General features: G+C 41.2%; 1 protein-coding gene across 1 annotated transcript in view; it reads right to left on the bottom strand.

The window, feature by feature from the left end:
• Nucleotides 1-27,679, bottom strand: part of MAMDC2 (MAM domain containing 2) — a 142,293-nt gene that overhangs the window by 25,142 nt on the left and 89,472 nt on the right. Inside the window, exons 8-9 of the mRNA XM_045882234.3 lie at nt 24,770-24,913; nt 20,855-21,120 (exon numbers count right to left, since the gene is read on the bottom strand). Coding sequence (XP_045738190.1) covers nt 20,855-21,120; nt 24,770-24,913 — 410 coding nt within the window. The remainder of the gene's footprint in view (nt 1-20,854; nt 21,121-24,769; nt 24,914-27,679) is intronic.

The following is a 27,679-nucleotide window of genomic DNA, read 5'->3' as shown; positions in this document are numbered from 1 at the left end:
CTTTTTCATATACAGGATGAGCAAAGAGTACTTTTCCAAACATTTATATTAGATTTTCACTGTACTTTGTGTTTTATTATTTTTAAAATATTTTTAATTTATTTATTTGACAGAGAGAAAGAGAGAGAGTGAGCACAAGCAAGGGGAGCAGCAGAGGGAGAAGCTGAGCAAGGAGCTGCATGCAGGGCTCGATCCCAGGACCCTGGGATCATGACCTGAGCCAAAGGCAGACGCTTAATGGACTGAGCCACCCAGGCGCCCCTACTTTATGGTTTATAAAGCTGCTTCACATGTGTAGCCTAATGTATAATGAGTATGAAGTCACTTAGTCCACGTGCAATCCCTCAAATACAAATCTTCAAACAAAGAGAGCTATAACAGAAACTAAGTCTCAAATTAGGAATAATGAGAACATTTGATTTTTTTTAGATTCTAATATTATGTTGTGTCTTCAACTTATCTGTGTTATCAGCAGGATCTCTTTGCTCTCTGAGGATCAGAACCATTAGCATACAAAATTTATTTCAAAAGAAATTTTAAAATGATGTGACAGTTTACCACTATGCAAACTCTAAAATGTCTTAAGCCAGTATCTTCAGAATAATTACTAAGGATAAGATGTGTAAAAGTTTACTTGGACTGTATTCAGATTGCTTTAAATCATAAAAGGGATAGTTTAGAGATGTAACAATATATAACTATATATATAACTATATATATATATTTACAAGGGACAAGATAAAAGGGAGTGTTTTTGTTTTTGTCTTATCTCTGTTAATTTTCTCATCTTTATAGAGTCTAGAGATTATCAGCAGGGTTTTCTACTTGCAGGATTTTTTTGCAGGATTTTTGCCTGGGAACTTATTTCCCATTTGTAAACCAAACGTCTATGTCATCAGCCCTGAATGCAGTTATATTTTATCAGCAATGCTTATTGTTATAGGGGAAAAAATAGTAATCTGTCTCCTAATTTATTGAATAAATGGTGCTGCAGAGATAAAAAGTCCTGGCTTTCCTTCCTTTTGGCAACTTTCAAGTCTATTTTTCACCTGAATGGTGAAAAAGTACTTTTTCCAAAATGAATCTGGGGTGCTGAAATGATTTGCCACATAAACCATTACCTAAGTAAGACTCAATCATTTGGCATGTAGATGGATTCTAAAAAGGAGAAATAGCAAGGTGCTCTCATGTGTTTACTATAGCATTATTTTATGATGACCGTAAAACCAAACAAGCAAGCAAATAAGCCAGCAAGCCAACAAATGAAACAACCCCAAATTTCACAGAAATACAGGAAATGAATAAACTATGGTACTGCCAGCTAAGAAATTGGCAAACATTAACTCTGACAGCTTGTGAATATTAGTCAGTAATATGAAATTCTATTTCTCTCATAATGTGAAGCAAAAAAAAGCTGGTTATAATAGCTAAAATTAAAATTAAACAAAATTAAGATAAATTATACCGAACTCATCTAAGAGTTTATAGAAAAAAATCTTGAAAATTTATCAAATTTGGAACAATTATGTTAGACTCATGAAATTATGAGTATTAAACAGAATTTCCCCCTATTTTCCAACCATTCTTTAATTTTGTTATATTTATAATGGAGAAAAAAAACAAAGAAAAAGGGATCAGGACATCTGTAATTAAGATGTGGAATGAGCTAGTGTTTCCTAGATTGGCATTGTTTATTATAGTAGCTACGAGGCCATGTGGCTACTTAAATTAAAATTAAGTAAAAATCAAAAATGCATTTCTTCAGGCACACCGGCCACATTTCAAGTGCTCAATAGTTACACACAGCTAGTGGTCAAGTGAATTGGACCAGCAGATATATAACATTTCCTCATTGCAGAAATTCCAATGGATAGAACTCCCTGGCTCCTTTTGAGGATTCCGAACAATTTGTGAGCTGCTACAGTGGGTTAAGTGAAATGCTCAAGCTGTTCTGGACAAGAGTAGCCCACTACATTGTTCCTATCTTAGAACTCTTTCCTCACTTAGAATACTCACCAGACCACACGTTGTCCCATCTTATAAAAGATCCACAGTCAGTCAGCTATGAACTAAGATTTAAACTATGGCCTTAAACCTCAAATCTGTTTGGTGCTTGCCTATCAGCATTCCAACACACAAAAGAAACATGACAAGATCAGTTTGTTTGGTGGAACACACAAGATTTTCCACTGTGCTATTAATAATGCTGATAAGGTCAGTTCCTATTCTCGGGCCACCATCTTACATTTTGAGGGCTACTTGAAGTGGAAAGGTTATTTTAGGGTACTTGGGACAGGGCCAGCTAATGACCAGAACTGGTTGAGACAGGGAAAAGGGAAAGCCAAACATCGTGGTCTGCTCTTCAGAACTCTGTCCCTAGGTCTAGTTAAGAATGTGACAAGAAGGGAACTGGTCATAGTCTAAATTCTTGAGGGATTAACCTCTTGCTTATTTGTAGATCTTTTAAAAAAGAGTGTTTATTTCATTTTAGGCAGTATTTTAGCCAGTGAAATACCTCTAGGGACTGGAAAAAAATTCCTAGGCAACCCGAATATATACTTAACGTCCTGCAATGCATCAGAGAGTCCTCCGCAACAAACAATTATCAATAAGAATATTAAAATACCAAAATATCAATAGTGCTGAGATTGGAATACCCTGCTGTAAATAAATGAGCATGTACAATGTCTTTTTTAAGTATGATAAAAAGTTGGGCGCCTGAGTGGCTCAGTCGGTTAAGCGGCTGCCTTCTGCTTCGGTCATGATTCCAGGGTCCTAGGATCGAGTCTGGCACTGGGCTCCCTGCTCAGCAAGGAGTCTGCTTCTCCCCCCTGCTCATGCGCTCTCTCTCACTCTCTCTCCCAAATAAAGTCTTTAAAAAGAAAAAAGTATGGTAAAAAGTTAAGTAATATTGTTGATCCTTTCTTGACTATATTTAAAATTTTTGTTTGCAAATCTGTTTATATAACTCTCCAGTTAGTGCCTATTTGTGTTTCCAAAGTTAGTCTAAGTAGGGTGCCTCAAAAATGAATATTCTCTAGCAAAACATAAACTGTAAAGAATCACCAGCACCTAAGAACTGGGACCTTTAATACACTGAAACAATGTGATTTATAAAAATCTCATTTGCCCCTAAGTTTTAGGAGATTTGCATAAAACCAGGAGCACCTGTCTAAGGAATGTATTATTTCATTTTGTCCCTCATCTTTTCCCTCTCAAATAGACTATTACATACTCTCTGAGACATTTCAGGCTGTCAGGCAGCAACCTGCTCTCTACCCACTAGATAACAACATCACTCCCAAGTCGAGACATTCAAAAATATATTGAGACATTGTCAAGTGTCCCTTGGGGGGGCAAAATTACCTCTGGCTGAGAACCACTGGGGGGTAGTAGAACACTGCTGTGTGGATGACAAAACCTCCCTTTATTCTCCCCAATCAGAACAGGACAGTTGTTGCTGGTTTAAAAGCAGACTAGATGGAGTTAGTTTTCTCTTCTTCTGAATGTCACCAGGAGGTGGTTCTAACAAGCAACGAAATATCCTCAAGCCCTGGAAACAGAAGGCAAAGGAGCCAAAAAACAAGAGAGATGGACGAACACTCAAGCTAAACAATCATCCCCAAGATTATCAAGGCTCTACTGTTCCAATTTCCTGCTTTCCTGCAAATTGTCAAAGGGCCATAGAATCTTTTCTTTGTTTACATTTTTCTCCCTTTCCAAAAAGGATGCTCTACTCCCTCACAACAATGTAACAGACAGCAGATCGTAAAAAGTAACTGAGCAAACTTTCCTTATAGTATATAATTTTAATTGGCTTCTAAAGTTTTTTTGGGGGGGGGAGGGGCAGTAAGGGTGGGGAGAGGGGCTGTGTGGGAATCCAACCACAAGGCTGTGTTAATCAGAGGAGCTAGACTATCCCCAGGCCTGTGAAAGCCCATAAAAGTTCCTGGTTAAAGCACCCAGGAAAGAAAAAGCAGATAGACAAATATGTCGGGAACTTATTTTCCCAAACCAGATCAGGTTAAGTTTTGAAAGGAATTGGGGTTACTGATTTTAACTTTATGAAGTGTCATAATTTAAGGACTACCCACCTTCGCTGAAGGAGGGAGGAAATAAAGCTTTCCCGAGAGATGTGTAATACATCACCACAAACCTTTGTTGTGCAGTTAAAAAGGATTGTTTGAATTAAACAGCTAAACACTGGCTGAATTAACTGATTTTTCACTGTCTTGTAAAGTAGTCTCCATGGCCTGCTCAATAGACATAGTTGGCCAGATTGTTGGCTTAACCCACCACCTACTTTATACTCATTGAATAGCCCCAGTTGGGCCTATAATAAGTATGTGAATGATAGTTTTCCAGAAATGGCTTCTATCTTCACAAAGAAACATTTCAATCCTATGCCAACAATACCATAAATTACCCATGTTCACAAAACGAACCTAGCTAGGTTCCTGTTACAAGCGGTGGACCTCGACAATTTAGCAGAGGGTCGGATTCTGAGTTAAATTTAACTTTTCTTCTGATGAGGTTAAACTCCTTTGAAACCATGTATGCACATAAATTTGGGGATGGTGACTCCATAGTTGGTGGAATAATTATTCATAAAATTACTATAATCCAGTCACTGAAGTTCCAGAGCCCTTCATTAAGATGCTATGGATACAACTGCAGGATATTCTGTATAATATGATTGGATTCATTTAACTGTTTGACAATAAGCTATAATAGAATTCCAAAAATAAAAGAACTGTAAAGCGAAACAAAACAAAAACTCCAATATTAAGACACTTGGCTAAAGGGGTAGAATCTTCACAAATCCCTAAAGACAGGCTGAGAGGAGTACGGTACTAGCATTTTTAGAATCTCAGCCATGTTTTGGGAAATAGTTGCTAAATTGTAACAGCATGCCTCCTGCAGATACTATATTTGGTCTTTAGATCCCACAAAAGGCAGGATGACCATGTGTTTTTAAATAAGTCTTTAGCTGACCAACGCTTTTACTTTTTTTCTTAAAAGACCCATCTGTTTTGCTTTTCCTTTTTCAAAAGACCCATCTGATTTAATTCAACTTTTGGCTTTGACAAGCAACAAAGATTGAGTGGCTTCCAGCTTCTCCCTCCGTGAGCCTTTCTGCTCATAGGAGCCTTCCATTCTGGGGTGGAGGGCGTGCTGTGGTAGGCTTGCAGATAAACTGCAGGGCTTTTTCATTGCTATTTCGGTGGTAAATATTCAGATCTCTCAACTCACTGGTTTCAGAAATCTGCATTATTTTTGGATCTTTTGGTCACTGGAAAGAGAAGACAGATTCTAAGGAGAGACGGCAGAATTGGTCACTTTTTAGAATCCAGGAAGGCCCAGAGACCTGTGATATCAAGAGGTGATATCAACTCAAGGTCATAAAAAGACCTGCTGCAGAGCCAGACAAGAAACATCACACTCCAAATCCCTGATAGAGCACGTTTCATTATACTGACTGGGCTCTTTTCTCCCTTTGGCCATAGGTATTTAAAAATAGGATTCTGGATCATTATGTTGTATGCCTGAAACTAATATAATGTTATCTGTGAATTATACCTCAATTAAAAAAAAATGATCCTGAAAGGCATGATTTTGAAACTTCTCAATTCATAGCAGCAGACCAAACATGTCTTTGACCTCCGTTTACAACCTGCTTTCTGTCATTTTGCCTTATGTCTGTTTATAAGGAGTTTTTGGTAACCCGGCACCAGAACCCAAATCTTTTTTTTTTTTTTTTAATATTTTATTTATTTATTCATGAGAGACAAAGAGAGAGAGAGAGAGAGAGGCAGAGGGAGAAGCAGGCTCCCAAGGAGCAGGAAGCCCGATGCGGGACTCGATCCCAGGACCCCGAGATCACGACCCAAGCCGAAGGCAGACGCCCAACCATCTGAGCCACCCAGGCGCCCAGAACCCAAATCTTATATGAATTGTGGCTAAATTTAAAAGCTGGCAATCGCCTTAGCTGATGACCCCTGCATCCACGTAGGCCCGGAGGAAAGAATGTTCTCAACTCTCCACAGCCACACCGCCCACCTTAATCTTCATCTGCACCTGTTCTCACTCCCTTCCCTTTGTTTTGGGAGCAAGGTCTGTCTGACTTCTAAGTTCTTGGTCTTCCCACTGAGGGATACAATGCCTCATCGACACAATATTGAGGATCCAAATGGAAAATAAATGTGAGAAGCCTCTGGAAAAATGAAATTTAGACAAAGGTAAGATAGTGGATACTAAAAATGATTTTTAGTGTTTTAGAGACTAATTCACACCCTAATAAAGAGGACACACAATAGCCAAACTATGGAAAGAGCCTAGATGTCCATCAACAGATGAATGGATAAAGATGTGGCATATATATACAATGGAATATCATGCAGCCATCAAAAATTGAAATCTTGCCATTTGCAACAACATGGATGGAACTAGAGGATATTATGCTAAGTGAAAAAAGTCAATCAGAGAAAGACAAGTATCATATGATCTCACTGATATGAGGAATTTGAGAAACAAGACAGAGGATCATAGGGGAAGGGAGGGAAAAATGAAACAAGATGAAACTGGTGGGGGAGACAAACCATAAGAGACTCTTAATCTCAGGAAACTGAGGGTTGCTGGAGTGGAAAGGGGTGAGAGAGATGGGGTGGCTGAGTGATGGACATTGGGGAGGGTATGTACTATGGTGAGTGCTGTGAATTGTGAGTCTGATGAATCACAGACCTGTACCCCTGAGACAAATAATACATTATATGTTAATAAAAAATAAATAAGTAAAAAGAAGAGGACTCTGTTGTATATATTTATCCCATTAGTCGCTCATTATCACTGAAGGGAAATAGGTGTGAATGCCTTCCTGTTTTTTACGTACTCTCATCAGCAGGCAGGTGAGCTGAACAAAATGATGCTGGTCTATCTCGGCCACCTCCCTTAGGGAGGATCCCTGGCTGAAGCCTTCCCTAACCCATGCAATATAAGGTAATGACCAATTTAATTGTCCTGTTCAAGGATGGACCTTACACTAGGGAGCTATTGTGGTAACTCATGTGGATGGAGGTGTAAAATGCCAGTTCTACCAAAAGACATGCTGAGTGCAATCGCTAAACAGCAAAGAAGGAAGAATCTAGGTCTTTGTCCTGACATTCACCCCTGCTTTGAAAGTTCTCCTGGGGTCAGGAGAGGACAACAGGTATTTTAGCAGTACCCTAATACCCAAGCAGAAATACTGACTTGCTCTACTCATGTCTGAGACAGAGACAGTTTTTGGCCTGATTTTCATTGATTCCCAAGGCAAAGTGTAGATCCTTGACTGGATGAAGGGCTGTGGCTTAAAGCTTGCATAACGCTAAGCCCTTTGTAGCCTGCCACAAGCTATTTGACCAACCCCTACTGATGCGTAATTGGGCAGTTTCTAATTTCTTAGTATTACACATACTGCTGTGATGAATACTGATATCTAAATCTTTGTGCATAACCATGGTTAGTTCCTTAGGATAAATCCCTAGAAGTAGAATTGTTGCGTCGAAAGGTATTCATGTGGGGAGCCTGGGTGGCATAGTTCCTTAAGTGTCCGACTCTTGATTTTGGCTCAGGTCATAATCTCAGGCTCGTGAGACTGAGCCCCACCTCGGGCTCTGCAATGGGCATGGAGCCTGCTTAAGATTCTCTCTCTCCTTCTCCCTCTGTCTCTCCTCTACCACCACGCCCCCTAAAAAAAATCGTATTCATATTTGGGGGCTTTCTGAGACATGCAATTGAATTATCATTTAGAAATATTATATCAACTTATCTTCATACTAGAGCTTATAAAAATCCTTATTTCCTTGCATCCTTACCTTTCTGGGGTAATGTTTTATATATATATTTATATTTATATCTATACATTTATAAATTTTTGTATATAAATGTTATATATATAAATTTTTTAAAGATTTTATTTATTTGAGAGAGAGAACACTAGAGAGAGCAAGTGAGCGAGCACAAGTTGGGTTGGGGGGAAGGGCAGAAGGAGAGGGAAAAGCAGACTCCTTGCTGAGCAAAGAACCCAATGCAGGGCCCAATCCCAGGACCCAGGGATCATGACCTGAGCCAAAGCCAGACACCGACTGAGCCACCCAGGCACCCCGATGTTCTAAGTATTCTTAGATATGAGTCATATATGCATAGATACATATATATATTTTTGGTCTAAATTGAAAGATTTATTTTTTAATTGATAAACTGAACAATACAAATAGTATACAGTATGGATATAACTATTAATACAAACAGCATACTCCAGAATATAATAGTTTTAAAATATTTTTATCTGTTTGATAGACAAATGTGCTATTTTATAATTTTTAAAATTTCTTTGATTACAAATGAGATTGGATATGTTGGTGCATTTATTTTCCAGTAGTACTTCTTTGTTGTTGTTGTTTTTCTTAAGATTTTAAGTAAATTCTGCACCCAACACAGGGCTCGAACTCATAACCCTGACATCAACAGTTGCATGCTCTACCAAATGAGCCAGCCAGGTGCCCCCAGTAATATTTCTTTTTTTCTGATTTGTACATATCCATTGCCCACTTTTCCTATGTTTAGCTCACCTTCTGCTTATTGATTTATTAAATTCATATATCAAATATCCTAAGAGTTTGCCATATGTTTTGTAAACTTTTTTTTTTCCTGGCTTGATGTTTGCCTTTTAGATAATTTTTAGGCCATCCTTACACAAGGAATGAAACTAAGGGAGAACTAAATATTTTGGTTTAAAGACTAAGATGAAATAGGTAGGCCACAATGGTAGTGTGTCCTTGAGCCTTGTATAGGTACAAACGTCACCTGACAATAAGCAGAAGATAGGAGTCACGGCCCATGAGCAGTGTGGCGGGGGACGTCATGGGAATGTAGCTCGGGGACTGTCTGGAGAGACTTCTTCTAGAGGTGGGTACTGAAAAGGTAGAGCAGAAACTTGCCAGAGACAGTCACACAAGAGAGGGAGAAAAAGCTGGGGGTATCTGTGCAAAAGGAAATAAGGCATTCTTCCCTGGGTGAGAGTAGAAAGTTTTTATTAATGTATGAATTGTCAATTTCCAAGCAAGTGAACTGAACTCACAGCTCCAGAAGCCAGCAAATACTTAGCTGGTCTAAGAGCTCAGAAAACCAGAGGATCCCCAGAGAATCTCAACATGAACATCAAAAAGTAATGCTGCCTCATAAGAACTTGGGAAAAGTTTCCCTAAAATTATAGCCATTTCAAGACTTTGAAATATTCCCATGATTAGGAATTTGAAAGTGTGGAGGGAGGTAGTGTTTTCAGGTTCATAAACAACCTTGGAATAAACGCTTGCTTCATTAAGCTTATTAATAAAATCGTGGGGGGAAAATGCCTGTGATGTCTTTTCAGATATCTCCACAGTGCCGGGAGGACTCATGTGGAAATCCAGCAATACTCCGGGAGATTCATTCCTTGGGAAAGTTCTAGAAGAATGTACTGACACAAATGTTACACTCGTGTAAGCTGTGTTAGCGACCAGGAGCTGTGCAAACCAGTCCTTCCGGTCATTCCCCTGTAAGCTGACATGAAATGCAGAAGCCTTCAACAAATATCTAAAAGGAGAGAAAGGGAAAGCCTGAGTATCTCAACGCTGTGTTGTTCATATTTATGGTAATTGAGGATTCCCGGACCGACAACTGACACTGAGTTTAGCCTGAAAAACTCAAGAGGAGGCTCCTTTTCCATACTTAGTCCTGCTCTTCGATTCCACATTAAAACTTATCCCACTTGACAGTGTAATGTTCCTCGCTCTGTGTACAGAACCCCCTAATCTGTTCTATAATGTGTTGATTATCTTGTCAGTAGTTAATGATCCTGCTCTTTCTACTTTGCACTCAGCGGCCCTGCTTTAATTACGCCGGGACATTAATATCCTGGGGCAGTCATTTCTCAGTGTTCCTGGACATCATGAAATGTGATAGGAAATCTATCTCCTCTCACATATCTTGTCTACACATTGGCTTTCTGGTTCCTTAATCCCTTTATAGCAAGGTGTCTTGTTATCCAATGGCCACCTATTTATAAATCTCTCCAGAAACTTACTAGACTTGCTCTTCTATTTGAATGAACCTCTAAGTATTGCCTTTAAAACTTGCAGAAGCCTAGATATTTTACATCTAGTCGCATTTTCATCACTAAAGGGCAAAGTTAAAAGGAAGATTTTAAAAGCATGAATCCGAATCACAGACTTAAATTTCATTGATTTTTTTTTTTTGCTAAAAGGAGATTACCGCAAGAGAAAATAAGGAGCTACAGAGAGCTCTCCACAAGGGCTGAGCTACACAGTATGAAAAGACAGTTGCTGACATTAAGATGCCTAAAAATACAATATGTGGTAGAACAGACATGGGGGGGGTCACCCTAAAACACGTCCTTATTACACTGAGAGGTGACGTGACGTTCTGAATTACATCGTTTGTGCCAGAGTCAAGACTTGAAGCCCAGTCTTCCCTGTTCTACGAATCTCACTCTAACAAGAAAGACACAAGTTATGACTTATTAAAGATTCAAAGAGGAAGGGGCGCTTGAGATGGACTCGGAGAGAAAGGTAGGGTAGGATCTTCTCAGGCATGAGGATTCCTGCAGCACTATCCGAGGGAAATAGTTGTTGATAAACACTGTGGGAGGAAGGCAGTGGTCAGAAGGTGAGGATTTCAGGGATGAGAACCTACACTGGAGCATAGAGAGTAATTGAAAATGTGTTTTCCAAGAAGTTTGAAGACAAAACATGGGATTGGGTGGCAATTTAAATGGGTAAAAAGGTAAAAGGAAGGTTGGTTGGTTGTTTGTGTGGCCAACATACGTTGGCAGTGTATAAAGGACTTGCGGATATTGAAGATTTATGAGAGAGGAATAATTTAGGAAATAAGGTCCCAGAGGTGGCAGGATGGTGAGATCACACGTATAGATGGACGACCAAGAGTGAGGGTAATACTTCCTATGTCACAAGCACCAGGCGACTGAGAGAGGCAGGTGAGGATTCAGAGAGAAACAGTCGAAGGGATTTGTGTTGAAAGCCTTCTTCCTTTTGGGACATGAATCTGTGAGCTCACAACCTGAGATGGAGGCAGGGAGAATCAAGTTGGAAAGTTTGCAAGTGAAGAAGAATCTGAAGGTCTGGGGGTGGGGAAGGAGAAAGGAAATCACGGAGAGATGAGAGGAATAAAAAGCTTTTCCAGAAGCATGGAGGGGACATAGGAGATCAGTCTTATTTTCTCCGGCTGTGCTGACAACCCTGGTGGGGGAAGGGGGGGAGAAGATAAAAGTAGCTGCTGAGAACTCCCAGAAATTGAGGGAATCAAGGTGGGAGAAGTCAGGAGGACTGGGGGTGGAAGTGAGAGCATCATTGACCACAAACACAGAATGGAGGCTGGAGAAGCTGCGTTGGGGGACATGGAAGGCATCTGGAAAATCAAGAGGCCTCGTAAAACCTCCTATCAGTCACTGGGAGCAGCGAAACGATTCCACATAAGGATGGGAAGTTGTCTCCAAGAGAAGAGTTTCAGCTTTTGGTTTTAATAGATATCGTCATAAAAAGCCCTAAACTAGACTCCGTAGCTATGTGTCTATGTGTGTCCTTATACCCACTCCAGCGGGATATTCCTGCCTGTTAAGTGTTCACACTCATATTCCTTGCAGGACAAATCGCTCAGGGGCCAGGCTACAAGCAATGATGGTTTATATGATCCAAAGGCAGAAACAGTTCATCTTGCTTCTTCCTTGGACTTTTGTGCTCTTCCTTGCCATCAACCCATATTCACGGACACTTCAGTTCCCCTTTCCAACTATTTGTGGAGTACCCATCCTGTTACAGAATTGTGTTCACATTAGAAACTAAAGAATAAATGAGACAAGGCTCCCTGTTCTCCAGAAGCTTATGGTCTGATTAATGTAGATAGGCAGGTAAGTAGACAATTTCAAAATAACACATTAAATGCTATGATGGTAGTGTGAGGCTAAGAGGGGCTACATAAGACGAGTGTTCTACGTTAAATACTCTAAAGGAATTGCCACCTTGCACGAGGTTCAGCAGGATTCTTTCGTGCAGAACTTACGAGAGTTTCTAATATGTTACTGTGCATTGTGAATCTTCACGTGTGTACAAGGAAGAGATCTAGTATGCAAAATTTCCCCAACTCCTTTGAGCACAGAACAGTTTTTCAATGGAACTATTCAAAAGATTTGTACTCTGGGGGACATATCCTGAGAAGCACTGACATAAGTTTCTTGCCTAGTAAAAAAATAAATGTATTTATATTTTCTCAGACTGGCCGGATGGGGGTTTTCTCCAAATCCATAAATAACTTTTAAAGTTTATTTGTTTTTTAATCCTATAGCAGAGTAAAGACGTAGACTTAGAAGGCTTGACCATTAACCCGCTGATGATTAAGCGGGGCCCGGATGAAAGAGAATGCCTGGTCATTCCCTCATTAATGGGCCAGTTAACATTTTTTTCCAAAAGAAATATTTAACGAGCACAATATTGAGTTGCTCCCAGTGCTTCTAATTAACAGACCGCTTGACGATCTTTGTTTAAGAGAAAAGTAGCTTCAGACCAGGAGATATTGCAGGACCTAATATATATGCTACAGTGACCACGCATAATTTTAAACTAAGGATTTGAACACAAAAAGGCTAATGTTTGAGCTCCATCTTTATGGAATTTCTGGCAATGACTCTCCAGTCTCTCCTGACATTTGGTTTTTAGGAAAAGCACTTTGGAGCAAACTGTTCCCTCTCCTCACTATCATCCCCAGTGTATAAAAGTCTCAAGGTGACTATTGATTACCTGCCCTCCATTTAGTAATGTGCTGAGGAGAAACGGATCAAGGAAACTATTTCATGACTCATGCCTTTCAAAATGTTTCTAAGGCATTAAAAAATTTACTGTAGGCTGTTCGTGATTGTAAATGCCGCCATGTCATTAAGAAAGCCTAGTACTATTAAGATAAAGATTTAACTCTGACCTGATTTTTAGCCTAAAGAATACTTCACAGCAAAAATCAAGGTGCAGAATTATCCACATACTAAAGAGATGTTGCCTATGAAATCTGATGAGGGGGGCGCCTGGGTGGCTCAGATGGTTAAGCGTCTGCCTTCGGCTCAGGTCATGATCTCAGGGTCCTGGGATCGAGTCCCGCATCGGGCTCCCTGCTCCTTGGGAGCCTGTTTCTCCCTCTGCCTCTGCCTCTCTCTCTCTCGCTCTGTCTCTCATGAATAAAAAAAAAAAAAAAGAAAGAAAAGAAATCTGATGAGGATCAGGGCCTAGAAAAAATATTCTTTAGTCTCAGGCACTCTCTCTCTGCCTCTGTTCAGTTAATTTAATAGATGCTGATGATGTACCAGGTGCTACATAAGGGCTTTACTTGACACATTTCATTCGTTCTCCACCATAATCCCTTGAGGCGAGTACTACTAGTAAACCCATTTTACATATGAAGAAAAGTGAGGCTCAGGAAGATCACATGACTGGCCCAAATTATGAAGGTTAAGTGGCAGAGAACCCACTCCCAAGAACTCTTAAGCATTATGCTGTATTTCCCTGTACCCCACAGCTCTCCTTTGTCTGTGGTGATCCACCATGAATTCCGATCCCTTGTAGGAGCCACAGTTATTTCTAAAATAGAACAACTGAGCCTTAATGATAAAGCGCTAGAAATTTTTACAAATCTTGAGTTAGGGCTGGGTTCTCTTTCTGGCCTGATCCTATGCCTTCAGCCAGGAGGGGGCTGGGGGTGCAAAACGGCCTGGTATAAAAAACATGGATTCTGAATTCATAAAGATCTGGATTTACCTCTCAGCTCTGCCGGCTCTGTGCGCTATGGAACACTGTCCTTAATTTTCTGCCTGAGCTTTCCTCATCGGTTAAGTGGGGCTGCCTTCTTCCTAGGACAGCACAAGCATCAAATGAGGCAATGCACACTGAGTGCTTAGCACGGTGCCCGGCACACGGAAAGCGTTCTATGGAAGTTCCTGTTGTAGGCAGCTGTGACAACATCAGACAGAATCCGTCCATATGGCTACTTCGCTAGAATGGCCTCAGGGGAATTGTTGCCATTCCTACCATTCCTTAAACAGAGCTATATATTATAGTTTCCATCCAACATTAGACAGTCTATGGAAATAGCAGGGAGTTATTAATTGAACCAGCCCATTGTCCTTAACATAGGCTGGGTAAGAACCACTAGGGGAAGGAAAGGAATGGCAGCATCCAGAGTGGAAGGCATCTGGGAAGGCCCAGGTGAGGCCGTGCATATGTATTAGGAGTGACGGAAGAGAAACACGCGGGGAGAGGCCAACAGTTCTGACTTCTTCGAGGCCCACGCTGCCTCTCACTCAGCTCAGCTCTGGGCTCACATGATTCCTTCATGAAAGCAGGTTACACTAACTAGCAGTGCAAATGGAAGGGGTCATTGTTGTCATTATTTTGAATATGTAGCATAGAGACTCAAACATATCTCCACAACACTTCCACCAGTGAGAATTAGGACCAGGATTAATCCAGGTGTAGTCAAAACCCAAAGACAAAGCTTGCAAGCCAGGGAACAGGGATGAAAACATAGCCGTTCACTCTCTGAGTTGGGCCCCGACTACTCACAATTGAGCAGCTTTAGGAATGGGGTGATGAGGGCATGAGAGGCAGAGAAGTTTCCTCCCTGCAAGAGTGCAGTAAGCTCTGAGCTTGTGCATTCATTTCTGGCAGAACATGACCTTGGGTCTGTGTAACTCTGCATCTAGGATGCCAGGACACTAAAAGGAAATACCTCACTTCCCTTGCAGGAATGTGGAAAGAATTAAATAAAATAATAGAAGGTGCCTATGTCCCAAGCCACACTGGGGAGCCTCACTTTCTGCAGATGCTCGAGCCTTCTCCAAGACTGGGTAGAAACCTCGGGCACTAAAGAGATCTGTGCCAGGGGCATCTGGGTGGAGCAGTCGGTTATGCATCCAACTCTTGGTTTCGGCTCAGGTCATGATTTTGGGGTCATGGGGTCGAGCCCTGCATTGGGTTCTGCACTCAGTGCAGAGTCTGCTTGGGATTTTCTCTCTCCCTGTCCCCCCAACCCCACCCCCATCTCTCTGTGTCACTCAAATAAACAAATACGTCTAAAAAATAATAAAAACCTGTGACAAAGGGCAGGCTTCAGAGCTGGATAGACATGGGTAAAACCTTGCTCTGCCACTTACTAGCCTTAGAAAGTCCACTCGTTCATTTTTAAAATCATTTTTCATTGTTCTTTTCATTATTCATCTACTTATTTATTGTCCACATAGATACCAAACTAAATTTATCGAACAAAATGTCCCTAGTTATCTGCGTGGCATCTGGCACAGTGATAGATGCTAGATACAGAAATGACCAAGACAGACAAGGTCCCTGTCCTCACGAAGGTTATCTCTTTATAGGAAGACAGATGGACAATGAATATTTTAAAAGCTTCCTGGTGATTGTGATGAGGGTCAATAAGCACTGCTCAAAAGTCAGAACCTGAGAGTCGTCCCACAGCAATTAGTGAGCAATTGTGATTCAAGTAGCTGCTAGGTTTGGGGTTTCAGATGCGAAAAGTAAGGAAGAAACAGATTTATGAGAATAAGAGAATATCATTCAGCCATGAAAAAGGACAAAATCTTGCCATTTATAACAATACAGACCTTGAGAAATGCTAAGAGAAATAAGAGAAAGGCAAATGTCATGTGATCTCACTTATATGTGGAATCTAAAAAAAAAAAAAGAAAAGAAACCCAAGCACATAGACACAGAGAACAAATTGGTGGTTGCCAGAGGTGAGGGGGGCAGAGAGTGGCTGAAATGAATGGAAGGGGTCAAAAGGTACAAAGTTGCAGTTATAAAATTATGAAGTCCTGGGAATGTATGTACAGTGTGGCGACTATAGGTAAACAATACCATATTGCATATTTAAAAGTTGTTAAGAGTGTAGATCTTAAAAGTTCTCATCACAGGGAAAAAATTTGTAACTATGTGGTGATACATTAGATGTACTGTGGTGATTATTTCACAGTATGTACAAATATTGAATCATTATACTCTACACCTGAAACCAATACAATGCTATATCTCAATTACACTTCAATTTTATTTTTTTATTTTTTTTAAAGATTTTATTTACTTATTTGACAGAGAGAGACACAGTGAGAGAGGGAACACAAGCAGGGGAAGGGGAAGGGGGAGAAGCAGGCTTCCCGCTGAGCAGAGAGCCCGATGCGGGGCTCAATCCCAGGACCCCGGGACCTGAGCCGAAGGCAGACGCTTAATGACTGAGCCACCCAGGCGCCCCTACACCTCAATTTTAAAAAGTCCTAAGATTGGAAAGTCCATAAAGGCTGGTTGGAATAGAGAGAGCAGGAGGCGAAGCTGAGGAGGGGGCTGCTATAAGAGCACAGAGGGTCACTTCCCTAAGAGCACAGGAAGCCGAAGGGTTACTTCAGGGTGGGGTGGGGGGGTTGGCGACTGGTTTGCTCATGAAAATTCGGCTGCCAGGCAGAGCAAAGATGGGAGCATGGCAAGAGTGGACTGTAGGTAAGGTTAGGATTTCATTTCAATTTTCAGAATCAACTTACAGACCAATGGTTCTCATCCAAGGATGGTTTGGCACTTCTGGGGCCATTTGGAAATGTGTGGAAATAATTTGGGGTTGCATTAATTGCAGATGGGAAAAGCCCAGTATTGTGAAGGATGCCCCTCCCCAAAGGCAGAACCGTCCTCTTCCAAATGCCAAGGCGGCCACACTGGGAAATCCAGCCACTGGCAAAACCAGAAGTCTCCACTGTAGGAACATAAATATTATTAGCTGTGACAATGCGAAAGTCATTGTACGGCTGAGAGATGTGGATGAGAGGAGGGGCAAGAGACGTGAAGGGAAATGTAGAGGTGAGGATTCATTCATCCTACATATAAGGCTGTTAAGAGACACTATCTAGAGTTGATGGGTCCAAACATAGAGGTTAAGTGTATTCAAGCTGTAAAGAGCACTAAAAGTTAAAAACAAAATATAACTAAAAATTGTGGGAAGAGAGAAAAGGAGAAGGAATAGTATAAATAAGTTAAAGTCCTTATCTTTCATAGCAGGGAACACTATTCAAGTTAATGAATCAAGAAACGGAGGTGGAAATACAATATTTAAAATTGAAGAGGAAAATATCCCCAAATCAGGAAGAAAACCACCAGAAAAAGAAGTGCCATTGGAGTTTGAATTCGGGGGAAGGGAGTAGTAAGGGCAACTCTGACTTTTCATTGTACCCTTTCCCTGAAACACCATTTGCACCTTACTGCCACCTATATATGTTACATAAGTACGTCAACTAGTTTCCTGCCTTTAGTGCATGTCCCTGTGGTGGCCGTCAGATGGCTCCCTCACTCTCTGAGGAGCTGGTTCTGTTTAGCAGGGACCTGCCAAAAACTACAAGCCACCTTCCGACATGTGTCCAGAGTTTTCTGGTGTTGAACTGTACCTTCTCCTCATGGTCACTGGGGCCTGATCCATGACTGGTTCATTCCAAGGCTGAAAGAACGTCCCTGCCCCCACTGGGTCCAGATCCATTTTTCCTCACGTGGTCGGGAACTGAGCAGCTGCTGGGAGGGGCTGGAAGCCAGCCAAAGAGGAAAAGGGCAAGTTGTCCAGGACATCCCATTGGCTGGGGGGCTTGCTCCCATCCATGGGTATCAGGTAAGAGCCCTGATGCCCTCTAAAGGAGCATGTGTTATACGCAAACAATGAATCAGGGAACACTACATTAAAAACTAATGATGTACTGTATGGTGACTAACATAACATAATAAAAAAAAAAGAAAAAAAAAGAAAGGAGCATGTGTGTGAGTAGAGGATATGGGGGGACAGGGTGAAGTGCAGTGGGTGGGGGCATGAGCAGGAATTAGAATCCAGATGGCCTGAACCTAACCGTCCACACACCAGCCCAGCTGGGCCTCTACGTGTCATTATCTTTTATGTGTCCAATTAGTAGAACTACTCTATTTTTCTCTATGTGACCTTTCCATGAGACAGTGAGATTGTACTGTTGTTAGTTGCTTACATATCTGTAGCTTAATCTTCTATCATCTGTGATCTCCTCCTCAAGGGCAAGGTCTGAGCCTCATTCATCTTTATATCCGCTGCACTGAGCATGTATCTAATAAATTCTGGTTGAATAAAGGAATGAATGGATGAATGAATAAACAAATGAAAGCCAAATGAATAAAATGCTTATTATATCCCCCACCTTTTAAGAAACATTAGCAAGGACTAGCATGGAGGACATTAGGAGAAGGAAAGGAAAAATGAAGGGGGGGAAATTGGAGGGGGAGATGAACCCTGAGAGGCTATGGACTCCGAGAAACAAACTGAGGGTTTTAGAGGGAAGGGGGGTGGGGAGTGTGGGTATTAAGAAGGGCATGTATTGCATGGAGCACTGGGTATTATATGAAAACAATGAATTGTGGATCACTACATCAAAAACTAATGATGTATGGTGACTAGCATAACAATAAAATTAAATTAAATTAAAAAAATAAAAATAAAAAACATTAGCAAAACACGGTATGGAGTATAACAAAAATTTCCTTACTTTCTGGTGCATCCCTAATTATGTGAATCTGGTACGTGTGTGTGTGTATTTGTGTGTATTACCAAAACCACTTGCCAGAGTTAAATAACTGGCAATGGGGAAACAATTTAAGCCTTTGGGATCCCTAAGAGGTGCAGAGAGGCTTAGATACCTCTAGGACTAACAGATCAAAGAGGAAATTCAATGACACTGCAAAGGTCAGATGACATTTACGGAAAGATAGGCTCACTCAGGAAATGTTTAGAATTGGCGAGGCAGGGGCACCTGGGTGGCTCAGTCGTTAAGCGTCTGCCTTCAGCTCGGGTCATGATCCCGGGCTCCTGGGATCGAGCCCCACATCGGGCTCCCTGCTCTGCAGGAAGCCTGCTTCTCACTCTCCCACTCCCCCTGCTTGTGTTCCCTCTCTCGCTGTCTCTCTCTCTCTGTCAAATAAAATCTTAAAAAAAAAAAGAATTGGCGAGGCAATAAGATTAAAGAGCATGAGTTTAGACTAGGAAGGAGTAGGGCCTTGGCACCAGAAACACCAACTAGATTCCTCTATTACCCAGGGGGTGAACAAAGTATCTCACTTTAGTCATGTGATCAAAGTATAACAGAGTTAAGAAGGGGAGACCTGCAATAACACTACCTGTTTAATTAGCATAACAATAATATGAACTATATCTATGAGACTGTGATAAAACTTGCATGCTTATGTTCTGCTAGCGGTATTGTAACTTGGGTCAACCCTTTTTAGAAGTCGGTAAGTCACAGGGGTGTCTGGGTGGCTCAGTTGGTTGAGAGTCTGACTTCTGATTTCAGCTAAGGTCATGATTTCAGGGTTGTGAGATTGATCCCTGCACTGGGCTCTATGCTCAGCAGCTCGGAGGGCGGGGGAGTCTGCTTGAGATTCTCTCCATCTCCCTCTCCCTCTGCCCCTCCCCCCACTCATGATCTCTAAAATAAACAAATAAATCTTAAAAAATAAAGAAGTCAGTCAGTCACAGAGGCTGCCATGTCATTATAATCACAATTTCTTCTTGCTGCTGTTAACAATGGAAAAGAACTTTGTAAAGATTTTCAAAGATCTTTGATTAATCACTGTGAAAACTGAATCATGCCCTGGTGGGTATTGCAATGGACTAAAAGTAACCAAGGATCATTATGCTGGGAATGGTGTGCCAAATTTCTTTAGCAGGAAATTATAGATGGATGAAGTTATATTCTGCCTGGATGGGTATAACTAAGAGAAGCTCAAGCCATTAACATTTGTGAAGAAGGTTCTACTACTCTTCCAGGTTTGTATCCTCCCCTAGGGAGTCTGGACTTTGAGTAATTCCTGGTTAACAAACATGATCAACTGATTGATCCATTCATTCAACAGTATTTTTTGAACTCCCGTTGTATGTTTCATCTGTTTGAAGAAAGGGACCTTTCTTATCCTTTTTTGAGCCCATTCTTGCTCAGACCGAATACTTGAAAGACATTTTCTGGTTGAATGATGGGCTGAAACAAAATGGATTTTCCCATACTGGTTTCATATTTGGGTTGTAGTTGACAGAATTTATTACTTCGGTAAAACTTCCTTAAGTTTAGGAGTGTTAAACTTGGGAGATTATAGTTTTCTTTTATATTCCCCTTGCAGTGAAGAGCTCTTTGTATTCTCATTGTTATAAAAATCAGCTGCTGATGGTACCCTTACATAAATTCTCTCTGTCTGGGTTGGCTCTCATTTTTTACTGAGCTTCTCTACCTTGTTAACCCAAGTTGTTGACCTTAAAGCCTCAGTGTAAAACCAGGCTCGCTGATTTCACCCTTTTAAAGTAATTTAGTATTATAAATTATAGTAAAATAATTAGTACTCCTATGTGCGTGTGGGTGCGCGTGTGTCTTTGTGTGTGTGACAGATTGAGAGAGAGGATAATTGGGGCTTCAATTAAAGTTTAGCTTTTGAACTTGGACTATTCATGCATTCTCTGTCTTTGGTCTATTCTCAGGGAATCTAAGAAATAAACAAGCAAACACTCTAGGTGGCCATTATTCTGAGACACAGAAAACTGAAAACAACCTGTAGATAATATAACTTGTGCACGGCTCGGGTAGAGTGTAGCAGTGGGGCTGTCAGAAGAAAAATAACACATCTCCAGTTGAAAATAATTAAACGGAAATTCACTAACCCGGCCCAGAAACCCAAGATGAACAAAGGGTCAAGGTGTTGCGCTGGTTCTACTATACCTTGGAAGGCATGGGTTTCTTGAAGGTGATTTCGGCTTGCATCCAAACACCCCTTGGAGACTCCAGCACAGACCAAATTTTCTCTTGAACTACGTGGTTCTCTTCAAAGATATAAACTGCCAGGGTGTCACTCATTTTTAAAAACCCATAGATGGCATAATAAAAACGTAGACAATACTGCAAGTTTCCTGGCAGGGAGGGACCGTAGAGCCTTCCGATGTAGCCAGGCTGAGATGTAAACTTTGTGTTGGCCAGCAAGTAGTACCCTGCGAACAGGCAAAACATTCAGCTATCAGCAATGACAAACTTAAATCCTCTAACCCAGATGATCAAGTGGGAAAATTTGGTTAAAAGTAATGGGATTTGCGGGGCACCTGGGTGGCTCAGTTGGTTAAGCGACTGCCTTCGGCTCAGGTCATGATCCTGGAGACCCTGGATCGAGTCCCGCATCGGGCTCCCTGCTCGGCAGGGAGTCTGCTTCTCCCTCTGACCCTCCCCCCCTCTCATGTGCTCTCTGTCTCTCTCATTCTCTCTGTCTCAAATAAATAAATAAAATCTTAAAAAAAAAAAAAGTAATGGGATTTGAGACGAACCATGAGAGATGATGGACTCTGAAAAACAAACTGAGGGTTCTAGAGGGGAGGGGGGTGGGAGGATGGGTTAGCCTGGTGGTGGGTATTGAGGAGGGCACATTCTGCATGGAGCACTGGGTGTTATGCACAAACAATGAATCATGGAACACTACATCTAAAACTAATGATGTAATGTATGGGGATTAACATAAGAATAAAAAAAAAGTAATGGGATTTGCCAACAGAGACTATTCTTATAGGCTTTATTTTATTTTTTTTTTAAGTTTTTTTTTTTTAAGATTTTATTTATTTATTTGAGAGAGAGAGAATGAGAGAGAGCACATGAGAGGGGGGAGGGTCAGAGGAAGAAGCAGGCTCCCTGCCGAGCAGGGAGCCCGATGCGGGACTCGATCCCGGGACTCGAGGATCATGACCTGAGCCGAAGGCAGTCGCTTAACCAACTGAGCCACCCAGGCACCCTATTCCTATAGGCTTTAAATGATAGAACGCATTTTGTAATATCTGTGGCTTAAGTGATAGATATATCCTGCAACTCTATTACCGATAAAACTTCTCCAGTTCTAAGTAAACTTCATAAACCAGTATAGATTCCCATCTGCATATGCTCAGAAGCCAGTCATCAGTTAGGGTTTGTGTTTTTCATGAAACAAAAGGGATGAAATCATCTTGGGGCTCCAGCTGCCTGGGTCAATCAGGTGACACAGACTGAGTACTTAGTACTGGGTCCTAGTGAACGTTAGGCCTGGGACAGATTTTTCCTTCTTATCTCTGCAACGACCAGAGGAGATAGAGCACAGGCTGATCTGGCAGTCCTTGGAATTTTGGTTATTTCACAGGAGTATTGTTATGGACTGAATTGTGTCGTTCCCCCAGATCTATTTTGTTTCAGTCTGCCATTCGACCAGAAAAGATCTCTCAAGTACCCTCTCTGTGCAAGAAAAGGGTCCAAGGAAGAATACTTATTTCTTTTAAATAAGAAAAAAGAAACATAAGGTCAAGAACCTCCTCTCCCTGCTCCTCCACCACCCCCACGGTAAACTTAAAACAGATCCATGTATCCTAGAAAGCCTGGGTAGAAAAGAAAATAACACCTGCTTTTCTTTCTTTCCTTTTTATGCTCCTCCCCCATCCATTTTCCTTTGATCGCCTCAGTCTTTGTGCTTAGTTTGGTTCTACCCAATGATTTAATTCATCTGGCAAAAGGTTCTTGGGTTGTTTCACATGAGTGGTGATATGGACTGAGTTGTGTCCCCCCTAAATCCATTGGTTGAGACCCTAATTTCCAATGCAACTTTATTTGAAGATTGGGCCTTTAAGGAGGTAATTAAATGAAGTTATAAGGGTGGGGCCTTAATTCCGTAGAACTGATGTCCTTATAAGAAGAGGAAGAGACACCAGAGAGCTCTCTCTCTCTCTCCACTGGTACACATAGAGTAAAGGCCATGAGGACCCAATGAGAAGGTGCCACAAGGCAGAGAGGTCTCACCAGAAATCAACCCTGACAGCATCTCGATCTTGGGCTTCCAGCTCCAGAACTGAAAAAAATGCATTTCTGCTTTTCAGGTTACCCAGTCTGTGATATTTTGTTTTGGCCACCGAGCAGACTAACATGGGTGGCCATAGCCAGAACAACATTTTTGAAACCTGAATTTAATTCTACGCTTCTTCTACTTAAAACCTTTTGATGGTTTCTCATTTCCTTTATAAAAAAATCCCAAAAGCTCACTCTGGCCTACCACACCCACGGTGTATGTCCTAACTCCATATTCCTCCACTCTCCTGCCCATGGTGCAGCCACACTAACCTTCTCATTGCTTGGGTTGTCCAGCTCTTTCCATACTCAAGACCTTCACAGATGCTGTTCCCTCTGCCTGGATTCCTCCCACTCTCCCAGCTAATGCTCTCTCCCCACAGAAAAGCCTTCTCATGATCTCTCCCCTATTCTCTCTCAGAGTCCACTCTTCATTTCTTCCATAGCAAGTGCCACAATGTGTAATTCGAAGTTTATTTGTGTGTATATTTGTCTAACATTTCTCTTGCCCGTTGAAATGATTGTTAGCCAGTGAGGGCAGGACCTGATTTGTTCACTAGCATATCCCCCAGGAGTTAGTTTGGCCAATGACTATAGGTTTTTGTAGTGCCACTCTCTATAAGTTAAGCCACCTCTAAGAAAAGAATTCATGATTGTAATCATGTATAAAGTAATGATGTAATCAAGTATAAAATTGTGAGGGCCCCTTTCAAGGCCCTTCCCAGGGCCTGTGCAAGTAAGGTGCTCTGAAACGTAAGTTTCCTTAGTGTATGGTAAGCACACCCCGGTGCCCAGGGTATAAATAGCCATTGAATAAATGAATAAGACACTAACCCTTGAAAACAAGCTCTTTGCAGCAGAATCTACGGGAGTGGGCTTCACAGGGGATGCCATCCAAGTGATTAGGTAGATCATCCTTATACAGGGGAGCTCAAACTGGTTTCTTACAGTTCCTTGTAGACATAACCATCAAGTGCCCCCCCAACATCTTCCAATAGTTTTTTATAGCTTTTATTGCCTCACAAAATATTTTTCATTGAGTAAAATACACATAACATAAAATTTACCATTTTAACCACTTTAAAGTATACAATTCAGTGGCATTTAGTACATTCACAGTGCTGGGCAACCATCACCACTATTCCGCTCCAAAATATTTTCATCACCCCAAAATGAAACTCTATACCCATTAAACAGTAACTCCCTAGCCCCTGGCCACCAAGAATCGGCTTTCTGTCTCTATGGATTTGCCTCTTCTGGATGTTTCACGTAATTGGAATCTAATAGCTTTTTAAAGGCACTGCTCTATCTAAAGGGAAGAGCGAGATAATTTCCAAAGGTTTGGCTGTTTAAAGAACTGGCAGACAAGACGATGGACTCTGAAAAACAAACTGAGGGTTCTAGAGGGGAGGGGGGTGGGAGGATGGGTTAGCCTGGTGGTGGGTATTGAGGAGGGCACATTCTGCATGGAGCACTGGGTGTTATGCACAAACAATGAATCATGGAACACTTCATCTAAAACTAATGATGTAATGTATGGGGATTAACAGAAGAATAAAAAAAAAAAGAAATAGAAAAGAACTGGCAAACAGTCGTGCTAGCATAGCAACTTAAATGCCTTTTTTTTTTTTTAAATAGCCAAACACAAGATTACCAATCGTTTTTACTTCTTTACAGTTGCCTTTTTTTTTTTAAGTGGCCATCTTGAGTGATGTGGAGTAAGAATAGCAGACGGAGCATGAATAGTACCCCCACCCCCAGGGTCCCCACATGCACAGACTTCTGACTTACCGATGCCTGATGTGTGGTCTCCGGCACGATACATGTTTGGTTTTACTTTCACCCGGGCCCAGCCTGGGCCTTCTTTATCTTGATAAAAGTTGCAGAGATCTTCCTCAAAATTGCAACTGGCTTCCACGGCACTGAAGGGAAGCTCTGAACAAAGGAGAACCAAAGTTAAAGCGCCAGACCCTAGAGTCTCAAAGGGCTACATCAACTGGTTGACAAATACATACACATTTGTGCCAGGGAGACTGAATAAATAAACCACAACAAAATATTTTTACCCTAATGGCATGCTGACAGGTTAGCATCAAAATAACATCTCAGCATGACAGGAAAATTGTTCTTTTCCTCCCTTAAGGGATGGAGGGAAGGAGCTCTGTTCACACTCTCTATAAAAAATAAAGAAGTATCAAACTTCAAAAGAAATTTCCTTTCATAATGTAAAGACTGGGAGCAATTACTCACATACATCTTCACAATTCAAAATTCATTCATAGAAAATTAAAGAGAGAAAATGGTAAAGATTTTAAGGAATTCTTAATTTTTCTCTAAGACAGGTATTTTAGAAATAATATTTTCCAGAAATAATTTTCCTTTGTTGATCAATCTCTGTGTCACCAGCACAGCTGCTATCTATTTATAATTGACATTAGTAGTAGGAGCCAATCTGCTTAAAGAAAATCATTGCTCAGTATAAATCACGCTGTTCAAAAAGTCACACCAATTTCATCACCCATACTGCTATTATTTTGGCTTTTGCTGAGTTCTGGTATCATTTACCCTGGTCTATAAATACCACCTCATTCCAGATTGCCTGGAGGGAATGAAACATAAAAGATATCTGCTCTTTTGAGAATAACTTGGTACAGCAACAAGTGATTGTAAATCTCACTGTTCAGATTGTCTGAGTCCAGAGGAGATGTGACTGCCACAGTTTGGGACACATTCAATGTAGCCAACTGTGATCTGTTCCGCATGCTGACATACACTGGTCTAAGCTTTTAGGGCCAGATAAAGAGGGCACTGTTTTGAATAACTGGGAAATCACCTCCAGAGAAACATTTGAGTTCTGGAAGCAGTGACCTGATGAAACAGGGAGCTGTTTATGGACAAAAACTCACTATACTCTCAATTCCTCAATTTCCAAAGCAAGAAAACAGTCAAGTGGGCTGAGAAGCTGGCCCAGATTAAAGGGGATGAAAGAGGCATGACAACCAAATGCTATAAAGCACCTGAGATTCACTCTTGGTCCAAGAAAACAAAGAGCCATAAAAGACAGTATTGGGACAACTGGTGAAATTAGCATGTAAGCCATGGATTAGTTAATAATATTGTATCAGTGCCAAATTTCCTGAACTTTATAATTATCTGATAGCATGTGGAAAATGTGTTTGGTTTTAGAAAATACACACTGAAGTATTTAGGGGTAAAGGGGCATAATGTCTGCAACTTATTCTTATATGGTTGATAAGGCAAATGTGGCAAAATGTTAACAATTTGTAGATCTGAGTGAAGAGTCTAGGAGAGTTCTTTATAGTATTCTTGTAAATTCTGTCTGAGTTGAAAATGATACAAACATAAAGTTTTTAAAATACTAAATAAAAAAAAAAGTGACCAACACCACCTTAAAAAAACAAAAAAAGAATAAGAACAAAATGTTCCTATATAATTGAATCCCGAATATATCTCAGGTGACAGGGCCTTACAAGTGTGCAAAGCGAGCACCCTGACGAACCAGAGTGGAGAAAAGGAAGTGAAGAGCATTCTCAGTGCTCTGAGGTTGGTAGGTTCACCCACACATTGCTGTGCCTGGCTCTGGGAGCACCAGGGAGTATCTTTAAGCCATGAAGATGAAGTCTTCGAAAAATGAGTATGATGTCATAAAGACAAGCCTCCTTTGACACCAGCCCCCCTAATGCATATTTGCGACCAGGGGAAACCCCATACTAGTCTCCAGTCTTAGTTATCCCTCTGCTACCTGGTAATGAAAAAGTAGATGAAAACCCACAATCTACAGATGGCCGTCTGGCTCCCAAAAGCCATTCGCAAAGAGAATGGCAGGTCAGTGAAATCACTAATGAGGGATATATCCCAAGGAATATACCCCTGGGCGGCCACAAAAGAACCATAACCCATTCATAAGGTGTGCAGGAGAGGCGAGAGGTGGTATTAAAACTTAAAAGGAAGCACGGCTCAGTTCTATCCATGGTGACAAACTGAGTCATGCAGAAAAGATGTTTCTGAGAATGCGATTATAGTCCTTTGCTAAATACCTGGTCCTTGAAATGGATTTGTCTGGGGTCCTGAGAAGGTCTGATAAAAAGAAAATCTCAAAAGCATCACTGAAAACCTAAATCTTTTTCACCCAGAGTGCTGCTTCTGCTATGAGACAGCGTCTAATTCCTGAAGACGGGGCCAGAGGGCCTGTTTGTGACCCAAAATGAGCTCGCCAGAGATCGGGGGTGGATGGAAAGCCTTTGCTTAAGGCTTGTTTCAGAGCATCCGGGCTGAGCGGCCATGACGATTGAGCGTTAATGACCTGTTTGAAGCGCAGGGAGGAATCAGAGGCAGTTGGAAGCCCTTGAACATCAATTGATCAGAAAAAAAAGAAAAAAGTGTGGGGGAAGAAAGGCCCTTTGAACAAGGTACCAAAAAGCATCACAATATAAGATGTAGTTAATTACTTGCTTTCTGACATTTGAACTTTTTAGAAATGAGAAGCTTTGAAGTTATTCTAATCAGATGGAGGGTGCTGCCTTTGAGAAGACTCTTTGGCAGCATTGCTCATCCTGAAGTTCATGGAGATGGACTCCACATCAGCCCCAGAGATCTAGATGCTCATTAGCAGCCTCTTCAATCCTCGGCCCCTGTAACGCTCGAGACAGCAGGGTGCAGTGTGCTCTGTAGGCTGCTAAA

This window comes from Mirounga angustirostris, unplaced genomic scaffold, assembly GCF_029215605.1.
Source record: "Mirounga angustirostris isolate CCGP_5_RB_7025 unplaced genomic scaffold, mMirAng1.0.hap1 SCAF_15, whole genome shotgun sequence".
NCBI lineage: Eukaryota > Metazoa > Chordata > Mammalia > Carnivora > Phocidae > Mirounga > Mirounga angustirostris.
This window is presented reverse-complemented; position numbering and strand designations above follow the sequence as displayed.